At 34.7% G+C, this 26,612-nt stretch overlaps 1 protein-coding gene across 2 annotated transcripts; it reads left to right on the forward strand.

The window, feature by feature from the left end:
- The first annotated feature begins 2,254 nt into the window (after positions 1 to 2,254).
- LOC140859148 (uncharacterized) lies at positions 2,255 to 24,142 on the forward strand. Of its 2 annotated transcripts, XM_073260695.1 has the most exons (5): positions 2,255 to 2,442; positions 7,674 to 7,811; positions 9,910 to 10,015; positions 18,966 to 19,085; positions 24,007 to 24,142. In XM_073260695.1, the coding sequence occupies exons 2-5, from the start codon at positions 7,710 to 7,712 to the stop codon at positions 24,018 to 24,020; spliced, it is 342 nt and encodes a 113-aa protein (XP_073116796.1). In that variant the 5' UTR covers positions 2,255 to 2,442; positions 7,674 to 7,709; the 3' UTR covers positions 24,021 to 24,142. The 2 variants fall into 2 exon arrangements, with proteins under 2 accessions (XP_073116796.1, XP_073116795.1); XM_073260694.1 differs by lacking the exon at positions 24,007 to 24,142 and having other exon boundaries at positions 18,966 to 19,379.
- Positions 24,143 to 26,612: the final 2,470 nt, after the last annotated feature.

Raw genomic sequence — 26,612 nt, forward strand, 5'->3', positions numbered from 1 at the left:
AAACTCAATTTGAAAAAAATAAACAAACTCTATATTTTAATCCAATATTGGCTATTGATTTTTCGAGCCCAATCTCCTGTACAACATTAAACTAGAGCCGATAAAATATGACCCAACCCATCAACAAGATCCGTGTTCAATCTATCATAAATAGATTTCGATTTAGGTTAAGGGAGTTTGGATTATAAACAAGTGGATCTATTTAATCCATTTAATATTTGGATCGGATTTTAGTTTTAGATTTCTGATTCCATTTAACCCATTTAATCTATTTAATATTCAGATTTGATGAGTCAGATAATTTGTTTAACTTATTTAAGGCCTGTTTAAAACCTGCTTAATCTATTTTTAACCTATTTAATCCAACTTGTTTAACTTGTTTAATTCATTTAATCTATTTAATTTAATTTTAACCTATTTAATAAATTGATTAAGCGGATAGGATCAGGTTATCTATTTAATAAATAGGTTTGGGTTGACGATTTTCTGATCTGACTTGTATCTAGCCCAATCTGACCCAATTGCCACCTTTATATTAAACTAATTTGACCTACCATATCCAAGCAAACCCAAGCCTATAAATAGATTATTTATTATTAAATATTAAATCTTAAAATTAATTAGTAAATATTCATAATTTTAAATTTATTTTTCTAAATACCAATTTTGTAAGCCCAATATATATATATATATATATATATATATATATATATATATATATATAATATATATATATATATATATATAATAATAAATTTTTATAATCGAAACTATCAATTTTATTTATTTTGATCTTAGGATATTTTCGGACCATATATAATAAATTTAAATATTTCTAAAGGTTTCAATATAGAATCCTAAACTTTATTTTTGCTGATATTTAAATATTTTTAGAGCACATATAATAAATCTAAATATTTTTATGCATTCCATATGAGATCCTAAAATTATTTTAAAAATCCAAAACAATCTTTTTTGACAAATTTTTTATCATCCAATTAATACAATCAACTTTATTTATTCATTTTCTAATATTTCTCACCCACATATAATAAAAGGTAAATTAGTGAAAACTATCTGTTTGTGTATAAACTTAAAAATAACTTTTCAATTGAGTTTCACTCAAAAGCAACTTTCCAATTGGCATAAATGACCAAATTATCTCTGCAGTTATAAATCAACACTAAAACAACACGGCGATATTAGAAAACAGTACTATCTTTTTGTAGTATAATCTATCTTATTATAAAATAATACTATCTTATTATGATGTAAGGATATTATAAAATAGTATTTTTTTATTATAATATAGTACTGTCTTATTATAAAATAGTACTGCCTTATTGTAATATAATACTATTATAAAATGATATTATCTTATTATAAAATAATACTGCATATTATAAAACAACACTGCGATATTAAAAAATAGTACTGCCTTATTATAAATCAGTACTGCATTGCGTATTATAAAACAATACTGCGATATTAGAAAACAATACTGTCTTATTATAAATCAGTATTGTGTTATTGTAAAATAATATTATCTTATTATATAATCGTATGAGGGTATAATATTCATTTCAGCTAAAAATAGAGAGTTATTTTTAGTTTATATTTAGAATAAAAAATTATTTTAATTTAAACTTAAGTGGGGAGCTACTTTTAATTTGAAACGTAAAATGAAGATTTTTATCTAGTTTACCTTATAATAAATTCAAATAATTTACATAATATAAATTATTAAAATTTATCTAAAAAATTTAAAAAATATATTAAAATATAATACATGAGCTAATCCTGCATCTAATGTGCAATAGACGTAGGGATGATAGTTGAAAATTTTTTTCAGATGCCCAATCTCTTTGAAAGCTAAATAGAATATATTTAGCAATTCATTATAGAGTTTGTGATCGGTTTGAAATTTAAAATTAAAATCGATTCAAATTATAGATTTGTGCCGCGAGTGCTAGTTTTCTGAATCTAATTATATATATATATATATATATATATATATATATATATATATATATATATATATATATATATATTTTATAAAAATATGATACTCTAATCAATAAAGATATATCTATTTATAAAATTAATTAATAATATATTTATACCCTTTAAACTATTTTTTATATATATTACCTGTGATGATGCAATCAGCCACCAATCATCCGCACGAATCTTAAAGCAGCCACAAACAAACAGAGCTGTTAGAAGACTCCCAAGGAAGCCTTCTTCTCCGATTGAATCCGAGAAGTGTTGGAGTCCTAGGGCTGGGAAGACCCTAAGGCTCTCTACAAGTTTCCCCCACGTCCCCTGTGGGCCCGCACCAGCGATCATCGAGCCTCCTTCTCCCTCTTTTCTCCTTTTGAAGCCGCGGCCTCCTGTGCTTACGCCCGCCGGATATCGAAGCTAAGAGCCCACAGAGCCAAGGTAAGGCCCCAATCCCACCTCCTCTCCCTCTTCCCCATCTTCTCTTGACCTTAAGCACCACCGACGGCCGCCAGTTTCATCGGAATCCCACCGCAAAATAAGAACTCTGTTCATCCCCTGTTTTTCCAAGATTTTATTTTCTTTTTCCGGCCGGCGGCGTCTCCGTCCCTTGAAGCCGGGTCCTAGGCCGAATACGCCGACCTCCCCTCAACCCTACACAGCAAGTCCACGGCCGACGGCCAAAAACAAAGAAAAGCCCCCGGATGCCCTGTTTTTTCGAGCCCTTTTTCCATGATTTCTTACCGGCAACCACTGCCGCCGGCCGTTCACTTCTGCCCACCGCTGTCGGCCTCCCGCTGCTAGACCTCTGGCTGTGCCGCGGCACCCCGCTGGAGCACCAAACCCCACCCGTATCCCTCCCCTGTTCGGCCAAGAAAAGGTAGAAGATAAGAAACGAAGAAGAAGAAAAGAAAATAAGAAGAAAAGAAAAAAAAAAAAAAAAAGAAAAAGAGCGGACTCTTGTCTCTCTCTCTCCTTCTCTCTTATGTCTCTCTCTATCATCTCTCTTTCTCTCTCTACTCTCTCTCTTTCTCTACTTGATCCATGGACTCCAGTACGAACTTGAGATGATTTTTTTCAAAAAGATCCGAATCACTTTGATGTCCATATAGTATGTCAAATCTTAGTCCGACCCTTACTAGATATTCATAGAATCTGATCACTGTTAACTTCTATTGAGTCACTCTGTTATGACCCCCGATGATCTCAATCATGATTTGCTTTACGAGGGATACAGAGATTCTATCTCCATTTTCTCTCTCTAGTTTTTCTCTCTTCACCTATTTTTTCTCTCTAAGAAGATCTAGGGACTCTAGTTTCGAGCCATGCCTTCCTCTTCTATATATCTATCTTGATTCCAACAAGATGATCTGAAACTGCTTTGATATTCGTGCTGTACGTCAATTTCAATACGGCCATATTGAGTATTTCTGAAATCTACTATTGATGAATCCGTTGATCGATCTTAGTCTTGATCTAATCCATGCTTCATGATTCTTTAATCAAGTCGCTTAGCTCTGACCCTCGTCTAGGAGACCTTGAATTATCCAATGCCTAGACAACCTATCGGATCGAACATCCGATCAACAGTTCTCTTTTTTTATAATTTAATTCTATTGAATTCATTGAATAGAAATTGATCATATTTTTGATATTTTAAATATGATTATCTGATTCTTCGAACGGAGTCTAAAGATTTAGAGCAAACAAGGTAAGTGGATTTTATGCTACTTATTTTTTTTTAAATTATCATATTTTTCATGCAAATAATCAGTTGTTGATGAAATCATATTTTTTTATAAAATATGGATCATCATATGAGATATGAAAAATTATGTTTTATTATGATCATTGATTCTATAAATATATTTTATAAAAATAACATGTTTATGAAATATGAATTTATTATTTTTTCACCTACATATATGTATCTTTTTTTTAAAAAAAAAGATTTAAAAAACTCTCAGATAGCTATGAATGAATCTCTATGGGAAGGCAACATTCGAAGCTAGCATTCATAAGAACATATGTCTTTCCAGTGAGTATAAAGTTGGCATACAAAATAAGAATTTTGTCGATCAGGAACACTGACCTTGTCACAGTTATAAAATGACTGTAGTATAAACATCTGAGAGTAATATTTTAAAATATGATATGAATATATGACAAGAATGATTTATGAATTATATTTACAAAATATTTATAATTTATGCATGGATGACTGGTTTATGATTTATTTTATTATATAATCTATGAAGTAATTTATTTTTGTAATATCTATTATTTTAAATATTGCATTATCATGTAAAAGTTTATGCTTGATCTGGTAAGGAAGTATGGGTTTTACTTATTGAGCTAGTGTAACTCATACCTCTTTAGTTTTTTTTCTTAAAAAAGAGGTATAAGGTTTGGAATGATGAAGGATCCAGGATTAGGGGTCTGCATATCAAGCTTAAGAATTTTGTAGTTAAAACTTAGTTTATTAGATTATCTTAGACTTGTAGTTAACTATTTATGAATTTTGAGATATAGGTTTGGTATTTGATTTTGGATTTAGATACTCTGAACCAATCTTAGTTTAATTACTTGATGAATGGTAGAATTGAATCTTTTATCATATTTTATTTATGATAGATTTTAACTGATTAGACTTTGTATTATCGAGGGTAGCATCTCTCGATAGTATGGCCGTGTTATGTCCCAGATTTAGGGTGCAACACTACCCAATAGAAAAACCCAGCCGTCATCTCAGCTTCTTTATTTGGCCGCCACTCCAAGCCTTCCATCCAATTAAGACTCCCGAGGAAAGATGGAAAAAAAAATTAAATATATAAGCACCCAACAAAAAGCCTAGCCATCGTCTGAGCTTCCCTATTCAATTGCTACTCCAAGCCTCCCACCTGATTGAGACTCATGGGGATGGAAAAAACAGAGGAAAAGTTGGGGGAAAACATAAAAAAATCAACAAAAATAGGGAAAGATGGAAAAAAATAAAAGGTAAGACCTTTTCCCACATAGATTGATCAGTTTTTTTTCTTTTGGCTTTTGTTTCATTTTGTCGGAGAGGTTTCTTAAGTTTTGATTGGGGGTTTTTTTTTCTCAAGGATATTATGCGAGTTGTGGTGGTGTGAGTTGGCTCTTTGAGATTTTGAGAGCTTAATCTTGGTAGAAGCATGATTGTAGGGTTTAGTGATTTTCCGTCGAAAGGATTCTTCTTTGGATAACAAAAATTTCAATTCAAGGTGTTCTGTTCTCATGTATCTTGCTAAAAGGAAAAAGGAAATCCCACCACTCTTTTTTTTTAGTTTGCATAGGGGAGTTCAGAAGCAGGCATGTGTTGTCAATGAGAGGCACCACATATCATGAAGTGGCATGGGGAGGCTTTGGACTCTCCTTTAACCTCCTTTGGTACAAAGATGGATTGAAAGAAGAATGGATGTAGGAGGATGGATAAGAGAGAGGATGGATGGAAGAAGGATGGATGAGGGAGAGGATAGATGTATCTTCCATCCATCCTTCCATATTTCATATGCTTGATTAAATATGGAAGGATGGATGAAAATAATCTTCTCTTCCGTTTGGTATGGAAGGAATGAAAGAGAGAATGGATGATATTTATATAATATTTTTACCAAACTATCCTTTGATAAAAAAATTATCATTATCAATTTATAACACTTATTTATACTAAAGAAGTAAACAAGGTATAAGCTTATAATCATTATAATCTATAATTATATAAAAAATTATATAAGTATTTAATTTTAATTTAATTTAATAAATAATTTTATGAATGAAATATTAATAAATTAATTATATATATTACTTATATAAATAATTAATTAATTTATAATTTAATTTAAATAGTTAATTAATATTATACAAATAGTTAATTAAAAATAATAAATAAAAATAGAGAAATAGAAGATAATTCTAATTATTTAATTATAATTATCAAAATTATGTACTAAAATTAAAATAATTAGTAACAAAATTTAATAGTATATGATTAATAGTATATATAAAAATATATATAAATAATATGAATGAAAAGTGAAGAAATATTATAGTTTTGTCAAAAAAATTAATGAGGGATAATTTTTTCAATGCAAAAATCTTCTCATCAATGCTCCATCCATCCTTGCATCTTTTCAATTTGAGAGGATGCAAATTGATGGGCCAGGGTGGATGGACAACCCCTCTTTCATCCATCCTGCCTGTAACTTTTTGAATCAAACGGTGGATGGAGGCCATCCTTCCAACCTCATTCATCCATCCTCTTATGATCCCGACCAAACATAGGGTTAACGTAGTGTATAGATTTCTGCAAACACTGCCAAGGTTGACTATTACTTGCGTTGGCAAGTGGTAGGATAGTGGCATGCTGATCTTTGGTTGGCCTTTGTTTGCTTGCTTTTGCTGAGCCCTCTGCTGGTTCTTCCTTGCTGCCTATTCTAAGTGTCAGTTGGGTTAATCATATCATTGCTACTAAATATAGTCTTCATGGTGTTTGGATCATGATCCGCACTCTAACACATGCTTATCCATTTGGAAGGCAGTATATTAAGCTAGTTCTCTGGTAATGGATTATGGATCAATATTCATGGATTGTGGGCACTTCAGAGAATACCAGTGTGATAGAAGGCCCCTGGGTTAATAATATTTTCTTGTCTCAGCAATTGATATACATCAACATAGATGTTCCTTTGGATGGTTTAAAATCTGCCATTGACTAAAAGTTCCGCCTCTTCTTTTAGTCATTTAAGCAATTTTTTCACATTCAAAGTACCTTTGAAGTAGTTTGAACTCAAATCCACAAAAAAATCTTTATCAAGAAAAAAAAATCCACGAGAGAATGGCTTATATTTTCCTCCGTACTCAGTTCTCCCCCGAGAGTTCCTCATCTCTCCATTCTTCTCCATTCCTCTCTCTCAAACCTTTATAAATAAGCGAAAGACTCAAGATTTCATTGGAGGAATAATTGGCGTCATCAAAGACTTCTCGAGCTCACGAAGGTCTCTCCCCGCCGTCCCCCAACATACACACATAACATATTTTCTTTTATTGGAATCTATTGATAATTCTTTTTTTTTGAATTTTGGTGTGTTTATCATTCTTTTTTCTCGACTAATATCTTTTTGAATCTTTGTCAATCTGCTGTTCAGTATATAACTTTTTATAGCACGAATCTTTCACTCCAATACTTATGAGATATTATTTGAAAGTTTTTTGATCCATAGTTTTTGTTAAATATAATGGTTTTAGAGAAATATACTCATTGGGACATGAGTTTCTTTTAACTTTTCCCTTTTGTTCTACTATCTTTTTTTGTTCTTGTTTCTTTACTAAGTAAGATTATTGGTTCTTTTTTTAATTTTAGGTCGGATTTTTTGAATATCATTAGTGGGATGGCTTTAAAAAATATTATTTTGGTGAATGTTTCGTTAGACATTCTTCTTTTAGATATTGTATAATTTTTTGATTTTTTTATCCTTAATGTGATTAACCAATCAGTTCTTTTTGTTTTTCTTTTCAAATTTTACTCATATGTTGGTATGTGTTCTTGGATAGAATGGCTGAAAGATTGGCATTCAGTTGATTTTTTAAGAATCTGGATTTGATTAATTGATGCACTATTGATTCTTTCTTTTTTTCTTTTTCTTTTCATCTAGTGAGTTCTTGTTCAGTTTTGCAACAACGGCCAGAAAATGGGTAGAAGAAAAGAGAAAAGAGAGGTTGGACAGACAAGTGCGACAAGAGAGATGATGGAGACACAAGAGAAAAGTGAGATTGATCAAATGGTGGACCATGTAAGGAAATCTTTGCACTCATCTTGATAACCTTTTGCCTATGTTCTTTATTTTTCTATTTTTTCCTTATTGTTTTTGGTGAATTCTTGCAAGAATTGCTTTTCTTCTACTGAATAGCTATGATAATTTCAATCTTGGTGTATAAATATGATGATACCAAATTGTTGGAAACTTGGTATGGTAATTTTAGGAGTTTTCGAGTATATGAATTTTGCTGTTATTTCTTAGTTATTAGCCATTTTTCATCCTTTCTATTACAGAAAAGAAGGTGATCTTAGAATATGCAACTAAGGAATTTAGTGATATGGTAGATGACATAATCTCTTGATTGGTAATTGGTGGGGTATTTTGGGGGGGGGGGGGCGGCCTGGGATGGGGGAGGGGGGAAGGTGTCATTTGTTTAGTGAATTGATATCTTTTGATTTAAAGTGGATATGTAAAACCCCAATGACCAATGCCCGCTTCTCTTGTTTGAACTAGGATGAAGTATCATTAGACTTTAGTTCTGATTGTTAGTATTCTTCCGATCTAAATTAAAGAAATTTAGAGATAGGAGTAAGGAGAAAATATAAATGTAAGTAAAATAAACAAACTGTCAATTAACCTATGGGGATTGAGAAGAATGGTGAATAAGTTGATTTATGTAATTGTTAGTTTGTTTCATTGCTTGATATTTCTTTGCTTGTTGTCCGTTTCATGCATGCTCCTAGAAAACCATATTTGAATGCTTTGAGTTCTTAATTTAGATATTTAATGTTGTTGACATAGACATCTTGTACAAGAGAATGATCGTTAACGGTTTTCTTGAGAGTAACATTGAGAAATCAAAAGATAAATAAAGTTTTTTTAAATAGAAGTATTCAACAAAGTAAGGTTATGAACATTAGCATATAGTGTTCGTCAATGGCGGAAGTCTATATAGTTGACTGAACATCAATAACAGATATTTGCACATTCGTTAATAGCAATGTGTTCATGCTGTGAACAGAGAAAGTAGAATGTGGTTCATGATCTTGTGTGGAAGCTCGCTTTCTGCACGTATATGTTTAACTTGTGCAGCTGAAAAATAGAAGTTGTCCCTTTTCCCATAGAATGTTCCATTCCATGATAAACAAACAGCTCCTGTATAGTCAAGATCGAATATGTTAAGAGAAAATGGTGAATATCAAAGGGAAACAATCTTTATTAATTGTAGGTTGGAAATCATGAAAATATCATGGATTAAGTCTGTATGTATTAGTTTCGGAGATCAAACCATGGGCAGGTTTACAAATGTGAAAGGAAGGATATGAAAGTTGGAATTTGTTTTCTTACCGGTGGTCATGTTGTACATGCTTCAGCTTGAGGATATGTTAATGTCATCCTTATAATTATGTAATTCTGTTTGATATATTACTTGTAGTGTTTTGATGTCTATTTTGAATTAGACGGCTGGTAGAGGTTAGCTTAATTAGCGGGATCCAACAACTTTACCTAATCAGCCTTTGAAAGGAGCACTTGGCCTCCTTCTGTCCTCAATGGCTCACCATGTATGCTAATCGAACTTGTAAACAACAGAGGATCCATTAGATCTTCTGTCTTCTTTCTCTCAATCTCACCTTTCTTCAAGTCTACCATTAAGTGAACTTGAATCCTAGTAGACTAATCAAGATTCTAGAAACATAAAGGTAAGCTCATGACTTTAGTTGTTAACTTTCTATTATAATCACCATCCCTTTCTTCATTGCATGATGTGTTGCGGCTTTATTTACAATATCTACCTCATCCCTCCCAATGAAAATGTAAAATCATCAATAACAAAATCAATTTTAAGATTGGTGACAACTTCATTCTTTATTTGTTATTATTGTTTCACTTTTACCTTCCAAAAATAAAATTTCTTGAAACATAAAAAGTTAGTCTCTAAATTAGTTTGCTTTTGTAAAGTTCATTGTTTAAATGATAATAAGCTCTCTCTCATATCAGTATTTGCATATAATTTAAATGTTGTGAAATTTCTAGAAAAAACTTATATGACATGAACACTAATATCCATATAACAAATAATTATCTCACCCTTTATGGAAATGCATTTTATGTTCTAAAATTTTATTTTCAGGTAAAGAAGATGATTGAGAGGTGCCTTATGTTGCACATGAACAAGAAACAAACTGTGGAAACTCTTTGGAAGGAAGAAAAAGTACAATGTGCATTCACTGAGACTGGTACTTCCATGGAAAACCATCTGTCTCACTTGATCTGAGCTTGAATTTTACACTAAATATTTCTGTATTTTAAACTATACCATTTTTCCCTACAATTCTTTTTACTAGAAATCTAAATTATGATTCATAAATTATTCTTTTTAATATCAATCTGCTTTTTTCGTCAAGTTGTAAAGTCTAGTTGTAGTAGTTCTTCATGTCTGGTTGTCTTTTGTAAGCTATAGATGGAACTTGATGACCTTAAATGGTAATACATTTGTATTCATGATCAGGAATGAATCATTAAAAACAAAGAGAAATAAAACAAAGAAAAAATGGATTACAGAAATAACCACAGAACTTGGCTATCATAGAGTTTTCTACTAATAATAACTATCTGGGTCTTATTTATAGCTTAACTACTCTAGAGTATCTCTCTCTACATTAAGATACCTTTAGCTTTTTCCAAATAAAACATAATCAATGACTCTTCTAAAAAATAATAAAAGTTGGATTCCCATGTAATCATATATAGAAAGCCATCAAAATCATCATAAAATTCATTGTTAGGGTTGTCTTTTGTAAGCTATAGATGGAACTTGATGACCTTAAAAGGTGATGCATTTGTATTCATGATCAGGAATGAATCATTAAAAACAAAGAGAAATAAAATAAAGAAAAAACGGATTACAGAAATAACCACAGAACTTGGCTATCATAGAGTTTTCTACTAATAATAACTATCTGGGTCTTATTTATAGCTTAACTACTTCTCTAGAGTATCTCTCTCTACATTAAGATACCTTTAGCTTTTTCCAAATAAAACATATTCAGACTCTTCTAAAAAATAATAAAAGTTGGATTCCCATGTAATCATATATAGAAAGCCATCAAAATCATCATAAAATTCATTGTTAGTATCTTTGAGAATATCTGTCACTTTAACATATTGCTAAAGTAGAATCAAAAACTAATCCTGCATAAAATATGACATAAAAACCAACCTAATTAAATACCTAAGTCTTTGCAATTGAAATAAAAAATATCTAACTTATTCAAAATCAATTAGCTAAAGAATTCAAATCAAAAGTTCTATTTATTATTATTTTTCTCCACTACCTAGTTTTGGAGGGTGTGGGAAAGCTTCTCTATCTAATGTAAGCTCCGCTCTCTACTTGCACCCTAAGAAAAAAAAAGTTGACTGCTGGTGAAAACTACAATTCAACCTCTAGGATAGAAATTATCAGCTCTTTAATGCTTAGAAGCAGGTAAAGATGTTAAAAGATAAATATTCTAAATTGCATCAGATGCTCTTATCATTACAGATTTGCATTAAGTAAAATAAAGGAAGAAACCTCTTCTATATAAATAAAGATTACATAGTCTATTCGGATGAATAATAGACTTGCTTTCTGATCAAGGAAGCCGAAAATGCCAATGAGCTACGAAGCAAAACATGTATCTTGAAACTTAACTATAGCTGATGTACCATGAAATCATGGAAATTGATTGAATTGATAAGTGAAAGCACTCATGAAATAAAGTGAAAGCAAAAGCTAGAAGAAAAGATGAAGTGAATGGTTGGAGATTATCAATGATGTCAATGGGGTGACTTGAAGGCCTCAGACCTCGTCATCCTATTCAACGTTTAGCCATTGCAGACTTATTTAAGGGAATTTGGAGTATGCACCAAACTCTCTTCTTAAATCCTAGCCACATAGCTCGGGTTTCTGAACAGCCTGTAACTGCACAATAAAATTGAGAAGAAGACAGAGCTCAACTTTCTTGATTGATGTGTAAAATTGTAAAGAACATTTGGGTGTCCAAAGCTCCTAAAGCCCCTTCTTTATCATCATTTATTGGTTTCTTTACCTAAACTATGAGTTTGCACAACAGAAAATACTTATTTGAGTCAAAGATCTGCTCCTTTGGCACTTTGGAGTACTTAATGATAGAAATCAGGTGTCAGATACATTCCACATTTAAATTGGGATATTAGATATATATGATCTTGATCTGCAATCATTTTCAGTATCATGCTAATGTCATATTGATATTGGTTGATTTGTACCAAAAAAGTACTGATATGGTGGATCTAGATACAAAATTGACCCATCAGATCCTTTTCAATCTAATGGTGCTTTTATGATGCATCATATTTCCTAGTCAAACTTTACTAAATATAGCAAGTTCCTCGTCAAACTTTACTAAACACAGCAAGTTGTATTTGGCAAGGTGATCTAGTGCAGCAAACTACCTCAAGCCATTGCAGAAATGAATCCCAAACCTTGTACCGATGTGCCAGCAGTATAATAATTCTCTTTCATCTCATATTTTTTGGAAATATAACATTAGATCCTATAGCCTAAAAATCTTTCAAATTAACTGCTTGGTAATAAACAACATTACTCCTTTCCTAATAGAACAAAAAAATTTATGAAGATAATAACAAAATCTGAAAAACCTAGAAATATATCCCTGAAAGTCATTCAATTATATATGACATATATATAATTTTTACATATTTTGGAAAAACTAATGAAGGGCCATTAATTTAGAAAATAACAGCAAATTAACCCCTTAAACTGTACAGCATTGACTCTTTAAGACTAAAATAACAGAAAATAAATCTTTAACAAAATTAAAGACTAAAACCTAATCTAACTTCGAACATTATACATAGTATCTTGAAATTATTTTTGTTTAATATAGTCATCTAGAAGGGATACATTGCCAAACTTGTGTTTGCAGGTTATGAAAGAGAAGAGGGCCTAAGCTAGCATAGATGTTGTGAAGGATAAGAAAGAAGTTGCAATAACTGATATGTTAGGTGTAGGAATCCAAGTTGACCCAAAAGCTTAAAACTGTTGAGCTTTGGGTTCAACTACTATATCAACTCCTTCACCTTTCTTTTACCATACATTGTGGGACTATCTTTTCATAGATGGTTTCCAACATTAATGTTGCATAAAGATGTGAATCAGATTCAGATATGTGTCTTTGATTCAAAAGAGAAAAATAAAAGGAAATAGAAGGATAACCTAGAAGAAAATATATTTTAATTACCAGCATCACTAATGATTTCAAGACTTTTCAAATTTTGAATGGTTACTGCTTAAGAGCTAAATGATAATAAATTGGTAATGCCTTCATTTGTCGGAACTCAGAATTGTATCTAGTAAATAGTAATATATAAGATTGTTCATTTTGCTTCTCTAATCATAACGGAGGGCATTAATATTGATAATGCTGAGAAAAAAGAAAGATTAAGTAATTCATATGTTCATCTGTTAGATTGTCCAAAAGAACCTATTAAAGTTGTATGGCTTATCAATAGCACCATGGTTCGCCGTACCGGGCCGAACCGCCCGGTACAGGGCGTACCGAGCGAGACCATTCCCTTACCGGTCCGGTTCGGGCCTATTTTTCGAAAAAGGATCCCGAACCGCTCGGTTCGGTGCTGTTCGGGCCCATACCACCCGGAATCGGGTGGTACGGCTCGATTCTGGACCGGTTCGGGGTGACCGAACCGTACCGCCCAGGGAAAAGGGGAGAGGGGAGAAGGTGGGGGTCTTTTCACGTGGTTCGGGGGAGGGAGGGGGGAGAGAAATGGGCGTGGCCCACTTCACATGGGGGGAGGGCCTGGTGCTTTAATAAGCACCATGCCTTCGGTGTTCTTTGAGAGTTCTCAGAGAACACCCATGGCCGTGGGCAAATTAATCGTTGAGACCTCCAAAAAATTAGAAAAGAAGGTAAAATTTTGTGAAATTGGAGGAGTGATTTGAAAAGAGGCTGATCTTTGATCGGAAGTAAGATAATCTGTTATTTTGTTAATAAATATTTTTTTATTTTTGTTGTTAGAAATAGGATAAAAATGAGGTAAAATAAAAATAGAAGAAAATCATGTCAAAATCTTATGATTTTGGTATGATTTAATTATATGTGATAGATCTTTGGAAGATCTACACGATGACATCAAAATTATTAATTTTTGTTAATTATATTTTTTAAATATTTTTAAATATTTATTTATTTAAAAATAAAAAAAATATAAATTTTAAGAAAAAAATTAGAGTTTGGGAATCATGTTTAGAATGATTCAAGCTACTTAAATATAATTTCAAATTTTTTTTCAAATATTTAAAATTAAAAAATTATTTTTTTTAATTATTTAAATTAAAAAATTTAATTATAAAATAAAAAATATATAAAAATAGTGTTATATTTTAGTTAATTTAAAAATATTATTTGAAACATATAACATATTTATTTTGAATTTATAAGTTTTAAAATAATTATTATAATTATTTTAAAATTATATATAATTATTTTAATTATCATTAAACTATCATGTTTTGTTATACTTGCATATATTTTAATTATATATATACTACGGATGATCTTGCATCTGAAGTAGGATCCATGGATGTATCTGGATCATCCTCGCATTATGGATCCTATTATCCACAGCCACCTTATGATCCTTATGCTTATGGTGCATCCGAGGCATCATCTTCTAGTGGTTACTACCCTATGCAGTCTGGAGCATCTTACGGATCAGATTTTGCTACTGGCATATTTGGATGGGCTCTTCCATAACTGTACCATCATCTTGAGGATACTTCTCAGAGTCAGAATTTTAGCGAGAGGTCTGAGATGTCTTACAATCCAGAGAGGATGCCTTATGGGATGATGAATATTCGAGAGTATGGTGCAGCTTGGCTAGAGGGTTGGACTGATATCCCTTCAGACTATGTTGATGATCCAGACATCTACGAGCGTCACAGACACTCGACAAGAAATTAAATGCAGAGTACATCTTAAGATTCGTATATCAGTTATTGCGCTTTGTACTTAAATATTTAGATATATTTTAATACGTATTTTATATATATTTTTTTTAGTTTTAAGATGACATAGTTGAAATATAATGTAAATAAATATATGTTTAAAATTTTGGATCAAGAGTCTTTATACCGCAATGTAACTCCAAATTGAATCCAAATATGTCAATAATATGCAATATAATGTCATATTGAGGTTGTATTTATCAATTATTAACTTCAAAAATTCAAAAAAAAAATTTAAAAATCAAAAAAAATATTGTGTATCGATATCGGACCGGTACGTTTGGGCATACTGTGTGTCGGTACGGTATGGTACGGTACCATACCGTACCAATCCGGCACCGGCATGCCGTCCGGTACCGGTACAGGAACCTTGAATAGCACTATTGTTGATTTACATTTTTCTGCATTCGAACTGCAATATTGACTTAAGGCTGCAACATAATATGATACTAGCTTAGAATCCCATGCGAGCACTGCACGTATTTATTTCTTCAAATAATATTTTTATAAATTAAAAATCTCGCCAATGGACGGTGAAAAATATAATCCCTCTTTGAACCAAATCCTCCTCCTTTGGTCCTCAAAAAAAAAAAAAAAACAGAGGAACTCTCTCGAAAGACCCGCCTTGCCTTCTACCGAAACACCTCTACATCTCGGAAGAACAGAGAAAAAAGAAAAAAAACAAAACAAAAGCAGAGGAAGAAAGAAGAGAAGGAAGAGTCTATTACCTCAAGTTCGGTGTCCACAACAATCGAAGGAACATCGTCGGCGATGGACGGGGTTTTGGAGCAGAGCAGACTAGCGAGGAGGGTTACATCGCCGGCGATGGACGGATTTTGGAACAGAGCAGAGTGGCGAGGAGGGTTAAACAACCTTTTATAGCCGAAAACAAAGAAAAGAAAAGACTCCCAATGGGAGTCTTCCTCCTCCTTTAATCTTTAATTTAATCCTCCAATTTGAGATCTCGCATCTCCTGCTCTCCTAATCGAACACGGAGAAGATCTCGCTCGGCAAAAATACTCCTGCTCTCCTGATCGAACACGGAGGAGGAGACGAACTCCACGTGTTTTTTTTAATAATCCAAATCTAAGATCTCACCTCTCCTGCTCTCCTGATCGAACACGGAGGAGATCATCGAACACGGAGGAGATCGAACTCCATGTGTTTTTTTTTAATAATCCATGTGTCACATAGAGGCTTCTCCGTTGAGAGGCCTCCATTTTATATTACTCTTTGTTGGGCCTCTGTTGGGCCTAATGCATCGACCAGATTGGACAGTCTTCTTGGGCCTTCCTTTGGACATATGGCCCAAGTCTATCCACCTATTGGTCACCGAGTGTGACCTTTATAACTTTTTCTTCCTCCTTATTTGTAGATAAATCTTTATAGTCATTGTCAAGCTTTACCCTATTTTATAACTTTATACATGTCTGGTTCATGAGCTTATCTATATTTCTTTATTATTTATATATGCTTGATTCCTTGAACAAATTTGACAATGAAATTCTTGGTAACACAATGTCTAATCTTTTTTTTTTTCAGAAGTAAGATGCTTACTTTATTGTCTCATCATTTGCTCGATAACTTAAATAAGTAGATTTGGAGATACAGAAATGGAAAGTCCTATTCTTAAGCTCACGCTTGGTACTCAATAAAACTCATCTTTTCTTGGACTGTCAAAAATCAAATAGTTTTGAATTCATATACATATGTATAAAATACCTCATAAACTATCATGTCTCTTTCAAGTAATTCGTCAAAATCCCTAATTGTGATGTTGTAACAGTAGAAGCAAGAAAACCTTGACCGAGAAATCTGGTGAACTTCCTATCCAAAAACCCCTTCTTCTCTCCCTTCTCCTCCTCCTCCCTACCGGCTGCCTTCGGGAACACCCGGTTCCCAGATCCACAGCCCTTCTTCCCCTTCCTCCTTCCACCTTCGACGGCCCCGACAATGACCGCCATCTGCCGATTGAAAAGCCTGGACCCGATTCATTCCATCGAAAGCAGCAAGTACAACTCTTCGAGCTGCAACTCCTCATCGGCTCACAGATCGGACATGCATCGCGTCCTCACCACCTCCTCAGCAAGCGCCACCGGGTGACTTGGGGCCTCCAGCATCAGCTTCGCCACTCCGATTGGAATTTCGATGCTTCAGAGATTTTCCTTGGTGTCCACCAGCTTGGCCATGCACGGATTCATGGATGGTGTCAAGCACGGGTCTCCACTGCCGGTAACCATCAATCCTTTGACTGAGAAAACTGGTGAACTTTCCATCCAAAAACCTCTTCTTCCCTCCCTTCTTCTCCTCCTCCCTACCGGCTGCCTTTGGGAACACTCAGTTCCCAGATCCATAGCCCTTCTTCCCCTTCCTCCTTCCACCTTCGACGGCCCCGACAATGACTGCCATCTGCCGATTGGAAAGTCTGGACCCGATCGAGATTTCCCTTGGCGTCCACCAGCTTGGTCGTGCATGGATTCTTCCCATCCATCTCCGTGGCTCTCCATCATGCCAAAGCCAAAAAAAAACACACCACCTTGGACACGTGGCGAATGGTAGCTTAGGAAAAAATATATACATGGCGAACGGAGGCTTCTCCATTGAGAGGTCTCCATTTTTATATATATATTAGATTCTACTGAGTTTCTAAGGATTCAACTGAAGGTTTTAAAACCGCAGTATGGGTAACAGCACAAGTAAACATAAGGAAAAAAAGTCAAAACACCTTTAAGCTTCATGCCAAGCAGTACCAATGACTAGGGTTAATTTGGATCTGATTCATCCCTGAATCAGTCTTGAGGGCAAGGTTTTACGTCTCGGTGGGACGGGGGCTGTTCCAGCCATCTCATCCTGTTCCTATGAGAAAATAGGACCGAGACAGAGTCGGAACTCTGAAACCCATCCATGTAGGGATAGAAGAAGAAAAAGGAAAGAAAGAACAGAAGATGAAAAAAAAGAAAAGTGAAAGGAAAGAAGAAGAAGAATAATGAAAGAAAGAAAGGAAGAAAAAAAAGTAGAAAAGAAGGAAGAAAGGAAATTGAAAGAAGAAAAAGAAAGAAAGGGATGATGAAAAGAAAGGAAAAAAGGAAAGAAAGAAAGGTAGATGAAAAAGAAAGAAAAGAAGGAAAAAAAAAAGAAAGAAAGGAGAAAAGAAGGGAAGAGAGATGGAGGATATCTATCGGAATGTACGATCGGAACGGCTGTCGGGATAAAATGAGACAGCAGGGTATCTCATTCCATGGAGATACCGGGACACCTCCGTCCCATGGAATTTAAAATCTTGCTTGAGGGGACATTGGGCTCTGATTCTTGGACAGTGCAGTATGTGCCAACCTATGCAAGCTGGTACATCCACTATTTTATTCTGGATCCAGTCAATCTCCAAGAAAAATAATTTCCCATTTCATTGTTGTAGAAAATTAATATTTAATTCTTGGAAGTGTGTTACTATACCCTGATCCTTTCAAGCCATCAAGAGTCTACTATATATCTAAAGTGCATGACAGCTACCTGTCACAGAAACATGTCACCACAAGTCCAAGAAACATTTGAAATAGAACCAGCAATAGCCTTTATTATGGATGATTTAGTGAACCATGATTCATAAAGTTTGGCATATCTAATTGGGAAAAGATTTGACAGTCTTAGTTATGATCAATAGTTTCCTTATGATCTAGCGCCAGTATGGGCTTGTTATTGCATGAAAGCTTTCCTGTCAACATGAATGGGTTACTTGTTGAATGTACCGACACAATAAAGAGTGAAAACTGCCTTTCCCCCATATGTTTTGCTCAGTATTTGTGGTTGTCCTTCCATGTATTTATTAGACTCTATAATCATAACATTCCTTAGCTTTTAAGATCTTTTTTTTCTCAAATGGAATATGCATTCTTGTGGATTGTTTGCATTATATGCAAATATAATCTGCAATATTTTTCTCACTGAATTAAGCAGGTATGCATAAATAAAAAACAGGAACTTATATTTTAGGAAATTTCTGTTAACTAAAAGTCTCCTCTCTTTTACATTGTACAGTAAAGCATGTAATGCAAGAAAGAATATAGAGATTGTGTATATGATATGCATTTTCCCTAATGTTTGATATTTTTCTCCACTTTCAGTATGGGAGGGGCTTCAGCATGATAATCCTGATTTTTTTCCGGTATATCATCTCAGACTGCTTTTAAAAGAGCAAATAGCTGTTTTCAATATGCTCCTTGAGAAGCAGGCTAATAGCATGGGTAAAAATCTGTCCATCTGGAATTGCTTTACCTAGAGATTCTTCTTCCATATGTGTACTTATTTTACATTTTTTATGCAACCTTTCCTTGTCATGTATTTACCCTTTTCCTGAATATTATTTTGATTTCTTTATCAATTATCACCATTTCCTTTTGTAAATTAATTGGAATGTTCATTTTAAAGTTTAAACAATATTTTGTCTAGGAATTTTATATGCCATTTTTGGAAAAATGAACATGCAACAGATGCAAAACATACTGAACATGCTTCTTATGATCAAGAAAATATTGTATTGTTGTAGCACTCCAGTCTTGAATTATTTGTGATATGCAAATGCAAAGAAATATTGAATATGTGTACAAATTTTATGAACTCCTTCGGATTTCATCAATCACACTCTATTTCTATATATATATGAATTAATTAAACCTGACATCGTTTCTGTTTTATTCATTGTTTTAATTTAATGAAAAAATCATGGTTGGCTCATTTTATGAGGAACTTTTTCATCGATAATCTTTTGATGGATGTTGTTGTAGGTATTGTTGTTATTCAAGTTACTTGTTTTGTTAACTAACCAGTTGGGTCAAAAGCATAAGCTAACAGAGAAAGTGTCAACGATGCATATCAGGCTTAAAACCTCCCCCTTTACATATTGGCCTATGCACGTGGAGGGATCATGTGACTAAAATAAGTCAAGATATAGGGGGAATTCAAACTCCTGCACCCAACATACTTGGCTCTGATATCATGTTAACTAATCAATTGAATCCAGAAGCTTAAGCTAATAGGAAAATAAGGCATGAAATTTTATGATTCTCAAAGAGATATAATGGAAAGAGAGATAAAACAGTAGCTATGAGCTCAAGCATGGCTGTAACTTGCCATTTTTGTTCTATGCACCTTAGTTTTTTGGGTGACTAAAAAGGTTTCAAATTTTGTAATTTCAAGTAAATTTTGTGTGTGTGAGTGTGTGAGAGAGAGAGAGAATGCTTGAAGCAAATAGAAATGTAGTTAAACTTAGAGTAAAGAATGTTAGAGACATTTTGGAGAAAGGTTGTATTCAGCATACTCCCCTTCTTATTTTTAAGTTTTAACAAATTCATTCAAAATAAATGTTTTAAATTTTTAATATTTTATCACATCTCCAAAATATAAATCCTGTCATTTTAACTTAATATATTCGGGTGAAATGGGGATTGCCTCGTTGGTCACATCCCTCTGCTTAGAAACCAGAGGTTCTGAGTCTGATTCTTGGATGCTGCATCCCTAAAATCTGGACTTCTGTAACTGAAGTGCTGGTGGATCTCCTCTTTCTAGAAAAAAGCTTGACATGTTTGGGAAAATTTCATTCTTCAAATTCAAGAATTGTAGGTAGCTACTTTCATATGCACAGAGTACTATTATTGGAATTTAGGGTAACATTTTATTTTGTATGTGAGGCTTATAAAGTACTAGATGCACCTCTCCTTCATCTGGAGGAGGTTCCAGTTTCAAACCTCGGGAGGCAATTGCTCAAGTGCTTAGATGGGTAACTATCATATAGTTTGGTAGTGCCCACCATTATTCCAAAACCAAAAAATAAACATCTGAAATTGAAAGATGAATTTTGTCCTTATACTCAAATTAGAAATAAATATGTAATTGAAAGTTTACATGATATACCAATGGCAATCAGAATTCATAATCATCCAATTTCCATTCTTTTCTGTCCTTTGATCATGATGTATACTGAAGGATCATCTATGATTTGGGAGAACTGAGGAAGTGTGGTTACTCATTTTATTCTCTCTCCCATTGTTCTGCTTACATAGCTTGTTAAAAGCACCTTCACCTATTTGCTCTTCAAAAACATGGAAATTGCATATTCAACTTTAAAAGTTGAGTTATGCAAATTGAGTTTGAGGTTCATTGATTGAAGGGAATATCTAAACTTTGAATGTTGGATAATGAGATGACTGGGATGCCCTTTGTGTGTATGTTTCCCAACAAGCCTAATGATGAAATGGAAAATGATGCACAATAGAAATGGAACATAAGCAAGGGCATAGACTTAAATGGTCATATTCCAGCAATCTCTGTTGTCCCTAACATGGGTGCAATCTTAAATGATCATGTTCCTGCAACCTCCATTTTCCCTAACACTAGTTTGGATAGTGACAATGAATTATATAGATGCTTAGCGAGGTCCAACCCATCTAAGATATATGATCCTTGCCAACAATGCCTAATGGTAGGATCATCTATTCACATTTCCTTGATTTGCCATGCTCTGCAAGATCAAAAATCTGAACATACAACTACAAAATGTGATTTTTCAAGTGGGGTGCTTGCAGATTTCTACTCTTTATACAACTTTGCATGGCACGTAAAATCTAAAAGAAGTTGCTGATGAACAAATTAGCAAGCCCCTCCTGTTTTGGAAAGCTTGCGTATTAGTAATGATGCAGTGGATCTGACAATTTCAAGGTGGAAGTCAATGAGTTGTTTGTTGTTAGGTCATGACACTTATTCTGCATAGGAAAGATTGTTATTAGGTTTCTTGTGCAAGATTTTGCACATCAATCCCTGAAATCTTCTATATTTGTATATTAATCCTTGTATTTTTCATATTCATAAAGATCCTTTTAAAGTTTTATGTTAGTATAAAAAAAAAATCAGTCCTACTAGTTTTCACTGATTTGGAACCTCATTAAGGTTAATTGGGTTTGCAGAGGAACGACATGCCTTTTTTTTTTTTTAATAGTGAATGAGGCTGGGACTTAGCTTCTTCTCGCTCACTTTGCCCTTTTCTAGACTAGGATGGGATGATAGATGATGGAGATGCATAAGTTAAGAGGTTGGTTAGGTTTGAGTTAGAGGCAAAAATATTGAGGATATATGAAATTAACAATTTGAGAGAACAAAAGAAAATATTCCATCCTCATTCATATAACCCGAGGGACTTATAAGCAATAAGTTACAAATTTCAGGATGAAAATACAAGAATAAATTACAAAATCTCCTTAAGGTTATCTTTTATTACACTTACATCCAATAATTTGGAAAACCTAAACTTACACCCAGACAAATTAACCACATCAATCAAACTGTTTACAAAAAGATAAAAATACCCACCTCTCTATACCTTAACTCAGCACTTTTCTCCTCATCTTGTTTTTCCCGTTTCCCCTAAGATAAGTGTTATAGCCCAAAACCTAATTCAGCCCACCAAAACGAAAAAAAAAAAAAAAAAAGAAAAACAGAGTAAAAACGGGAAGAAGACTCCCGGTAGGAGTCTTCTTCTCCGGCGAGACCCAAGCACATTAGGAGTCCTAGGACCCCTCGAAATCCTAGACCCTCTATAAGAAGGTCTCCCCTCTCTTTAGAATCGATCCATCGGCCTCTTCTCCCTCTCTTTCTCTCCGATTTTTCGAAATAGAGCCGCGGACACCACCTTGTCTTGCCGTGATTGCTCTCCGACGAAGTCACTGGAGGTCAAGGTAAGCTTCCCTCCTTTTCCTCTCTTCCTTCCCCTTCTTTTCGTGCTCTTGTGCGCGGCTGCCGGCGACGAGAGTCGTCGATTTCCGGTCGGAGAAGAGATCTCTGTTTTGGTCTCTTTCCCGTGGATTTTTCCGGCACCGGCGATCGAAATCGATCGCCGGCCACGCTCCTCCGTGACCGGGGGAGTGGCCCCCGTCGGCTGCCGGCCTCCGCTGCGGCGGTCGTGGCCCGAACGGCCCGGCAAAAGAGGGAACGCCGGTCCCCTGTTCCGGCACGGGAAGAACCAAGAAAAAGAAGAAAAGAAGAAAAAGAAGAAAAAGAAAAAGAAAAAAAAAAGAGAAAGAAAGAAGAAAAAAGAAAAAGAGAAAAAGAAAGAAGGAAAAAAAAAAGAAAAGAAGAAAAAGAAAAAAAAAAAAAAATAATAATAATAATAATAATAAATATATATATATATTTATATATATATATATATATGTATAAGTAAGTAAATAAATAAATAAATAAATAAAAAAATTGAAATTGATGAGAGAGAGAGTTTCTCTCTCTTCTTTCAGTATAAACCCTGACTTTCTCTCTCTGAAATTGGACTTTCTCTCTACTTTCTCTCTAAAATTTTTCTCTCTAGATTGTTTCTCTCTCTTGATGAATTTTTCTCTCTCTAAAGTTATTCCTCTAGGATTAGCGAAGTGGAAGGCTTCATCTGATGATTCTGATCGAGTTTAGAGACGAGTCTGATTTTAAGCGAGATTTTGATTTTGGAATTTGTTGAGATTTAATTTTAAATTAAAATTAATATAAAAATATAATTTTGAATAATAGGCACGGAAGAATCTCCTAGAAGTTAGTTGATCTGTTCATTCAGTGCTCCGTGAAAGGTAAGTAATGAATCATCTTCTCGAGATATTCCATATTTATTCTGAAAATAAATAATTATTCTCAGAAATTATGCATGATTTATGAAATTATGTTTTGAAAGAAAAGTGCTTTTGAAATATTATGGTACGTCGATTTATGCACATGTTCAGTAAAAAATTATGATATATTATGATACAAAGTGTTTTGATACAGATCGGATTTATGCTCTCAGCCTAACTATGTTTTCAGTGTGCCCCGTTAATGGGGATTATACGTTGGTACTCAGTGGACCCTGCCAGTGGGGGTTGTGCGCTGGTATTTGTGGACCCCGCCAGTGGGAGTTAAACGTTGGTCATAGTCAAGGCTGTTGAGTTACGAGTGTTTTTGAATCGAATCGGATTTATGATTATATGACATGTGAATATTTGAAAATATTTGATTTGTATTAAATCAGCATGAAATATACTCTTATGTTTATTTGCAGCATTATTCTTGAAAATTATATAATATCTGAATTATCTAGTTGAGATATTTGTTACTTACTGGGCTGTCTAGCTCATTACCTTTCTTTCTATTTTTCAGATTCAGATAATTAATATCGAGCGTGGGACAAAATATTGGGACAGAGCTTTTAGAAGCGAGATTAGCATTGTCAACTTCAATTGAACTTAGATCTATTGTTTTTATTTTTTTTAGCAAAAATTTTATTGGATGTAAGACATTTGATTTAATTACTTGAATTAAAGTTGAATAATAATTATTTGAATTTATTCTGCTGTGATGCATTGATATCGTGATGAGATGCCTTGCATGCTTATGGAGAGAGTTTTTCATGAGTATGCGGTGGTTGCCGCGACCCTTGATTCATAATTTCGGGTCAGGGGCGTGACAATAAGAGTGTCATGTTAGGAAATTATTCTACCTCTCACATCTAAAAAGCCGTTCTCTTGCTTAAAGCACCTCCTCATCTTGCTGCTGCTAATACTAAAGCGTAAGATGAGCAACAAGAAGTAGATGGTGGAAAGGACGAGAAGAACTCCTCTGTCATCATCTCTGACCTGCAATGCTCCTTCGCCCATGCCCTCGACCACTTCTTCCCTATGGCGGGCCGCCTTGTCGTGATGAAACATGAGGGGACCAACTCCCTCTCCATCTTCCTCAATTGCAATGACAAAGCAGTCAAGTTCATCCATGCATTTGTGGCCAATGTGATGGTGGCCAACATCCTTGCCCCCATACATCCCTCCCATCATCTTGTCCTTCTTCCCTCTTAATAGTGTGCTTGGCTGTGACAACCACTCCAAGACCCAAGATCCAAGTAAACCAGGAAAAAAAAATCTATGACACGGAAAACCTCACTGGGGTCCAACTGACGCAAAAAAATCCAAACAAAATAAGCTAAAAATCCAATTTTTAAAAGGAAATTCTCCACATTTAGCTCCATCAAGCACCTGTATCATATAAAGACACAAAATTTATACGAACTAAGATTTATTGAAACAGAAAACCAAGCAACGAAGCCTACCTGCCTCTGGTGCCAATCCTGACGAGGGAGACCTTGGTCTTCGCCTCCTTCTCCACCGTGACGGTCGCTCTGACGACCACGGCCTCCTCCTGGGGGATCTCGAGGGGAGCCCTCGAGAGGAGGCGGGCTTCCTCCGGTGCCTCAGGTTGGCCGGAGCGGTGACGAGAGGTTGGTGGGCGGCGGCCCTCATGGCCATAAGCTCTTGTTACTCCTTTAGGCTAAGACCAAAGGATGACCGCGGGGAAGAAGATAGATGGTGATGATTGGAAGCCCGCCTCGTATCAGATTGGGGGGTTCTGGTGGGTTTTACAGGGGAAGAGAGGAGGAGATAATGTGAGTTTGGATTGACCAATCACACCACTTCTCCAACACTTCTTTTCTATCTAGATTTCACTTTTGTTGTTCTTTTTTTGGAGGCGTAAAAGGGAAGATTTCACTTTTGTTCTTCTTTTTGGAGGTGTCAAGGAAAAAATTTCACTTTTGTTCTTCACATCAAACTCCACGCGGCTGGGAGGAGGGGAGGGAGGGTAAATTGGGGATTGAGGGCTGGAACTTTTGATTTTTGAGTGGATCAACCTGAACCCAACTCGATGCTCAATCAGAAATGGCATTGTTCTAATGGCGACATCTGGAAAACGGCATGGATTCAAAAGGCTTTGGGAACCAGCCACGTGAGGCCGGTCTCAGGGCTTTTCCACGTTTAATCAAATATATGAAATACACAAAAAATAAATAAATAAATTTTATATTATATATAAAATTATGAATAGAACATATAAAATTTTACCCCCTCAAAAAAAAAAAGAATATAGGATATGAAAGAGATTATAATCAATTTTGGATTTAGATATTTACCTCTTTGCAATTATCTCATATGTGCTGTAATTTTCTAGGCCATTTCTCCATCCTTTGATCCAAAGAAGGGTTAGATGAGGTAAGAATTAGGAAATATCGCATCTTTTTAATTGTGCCATATTTGAGGATCTTTAGAAAGTATTTATATAATATAAGTAAAATAATCAACGGATTTTAGATGTGAGATTTCATGTTGACACATCAGATTGTGTAATAATCTCTCGGCATACCACGTGTTACATCTTTAGTTTTTTTTTTCCCAAGACCGCTCGCCTGGTCTCGCCTATTTTTTCCAAGACCGCTCGCCCGCTCCCGCCCCCTTCACCGGATCGCGGATCTCCACTACCCACTTCCCCCACGACCGCCGGCACGCCTTCTGCGGCACTGCCATCAGCTTCGAGAGGCTCTAGAACCTTCGTCCCATACTTACCCATCTCCCTCGCCCCTTCCCACCATCCGCCTCACAGTCGGAGCCAATGGTAGAGCATAGGTTCTGGAGCCTCTTCATTTCTCCAGTTAGTTTGTCGAGGATTAGGGTCAAAGAAGAGAGAGCGCTGGGGGTGTGAAGGCGTCCAAGCACCGGAAGAGAGGTGAGGATGGTCGTTGTCCTCGATGAAGGAGAGGAAGAGTATAAAAAAACAAAGGAAGAAGAGTTCGGAACACGCGGCATCATTGGTCATCAGCTCTCGAAGCCTGGCCACCTTTGGATTCAAACTTGGATCCCTACGATCACCTCGTTCGGTCCCTATCCTCGCCACCGCCATCGACTTGGAGACCATCAAGCCATTAATAGCCACTGATCCCAGCA

Source organism: Elaeis guineensis, chromosome 7 (assembly GCF_000442705.2).
Source record: "Elaeis guineensis isolate ETL-2024a chromosome 7, EG11, whole genome shotgun sequence".
Taxonomy (NCBI): domain Eukaryota; kingdom Viridiplantae; phylum Streptophyta; class Magnoliopsida; order Arecales; family Arecaceae; genus Elaeis; species Elaeis guineensis.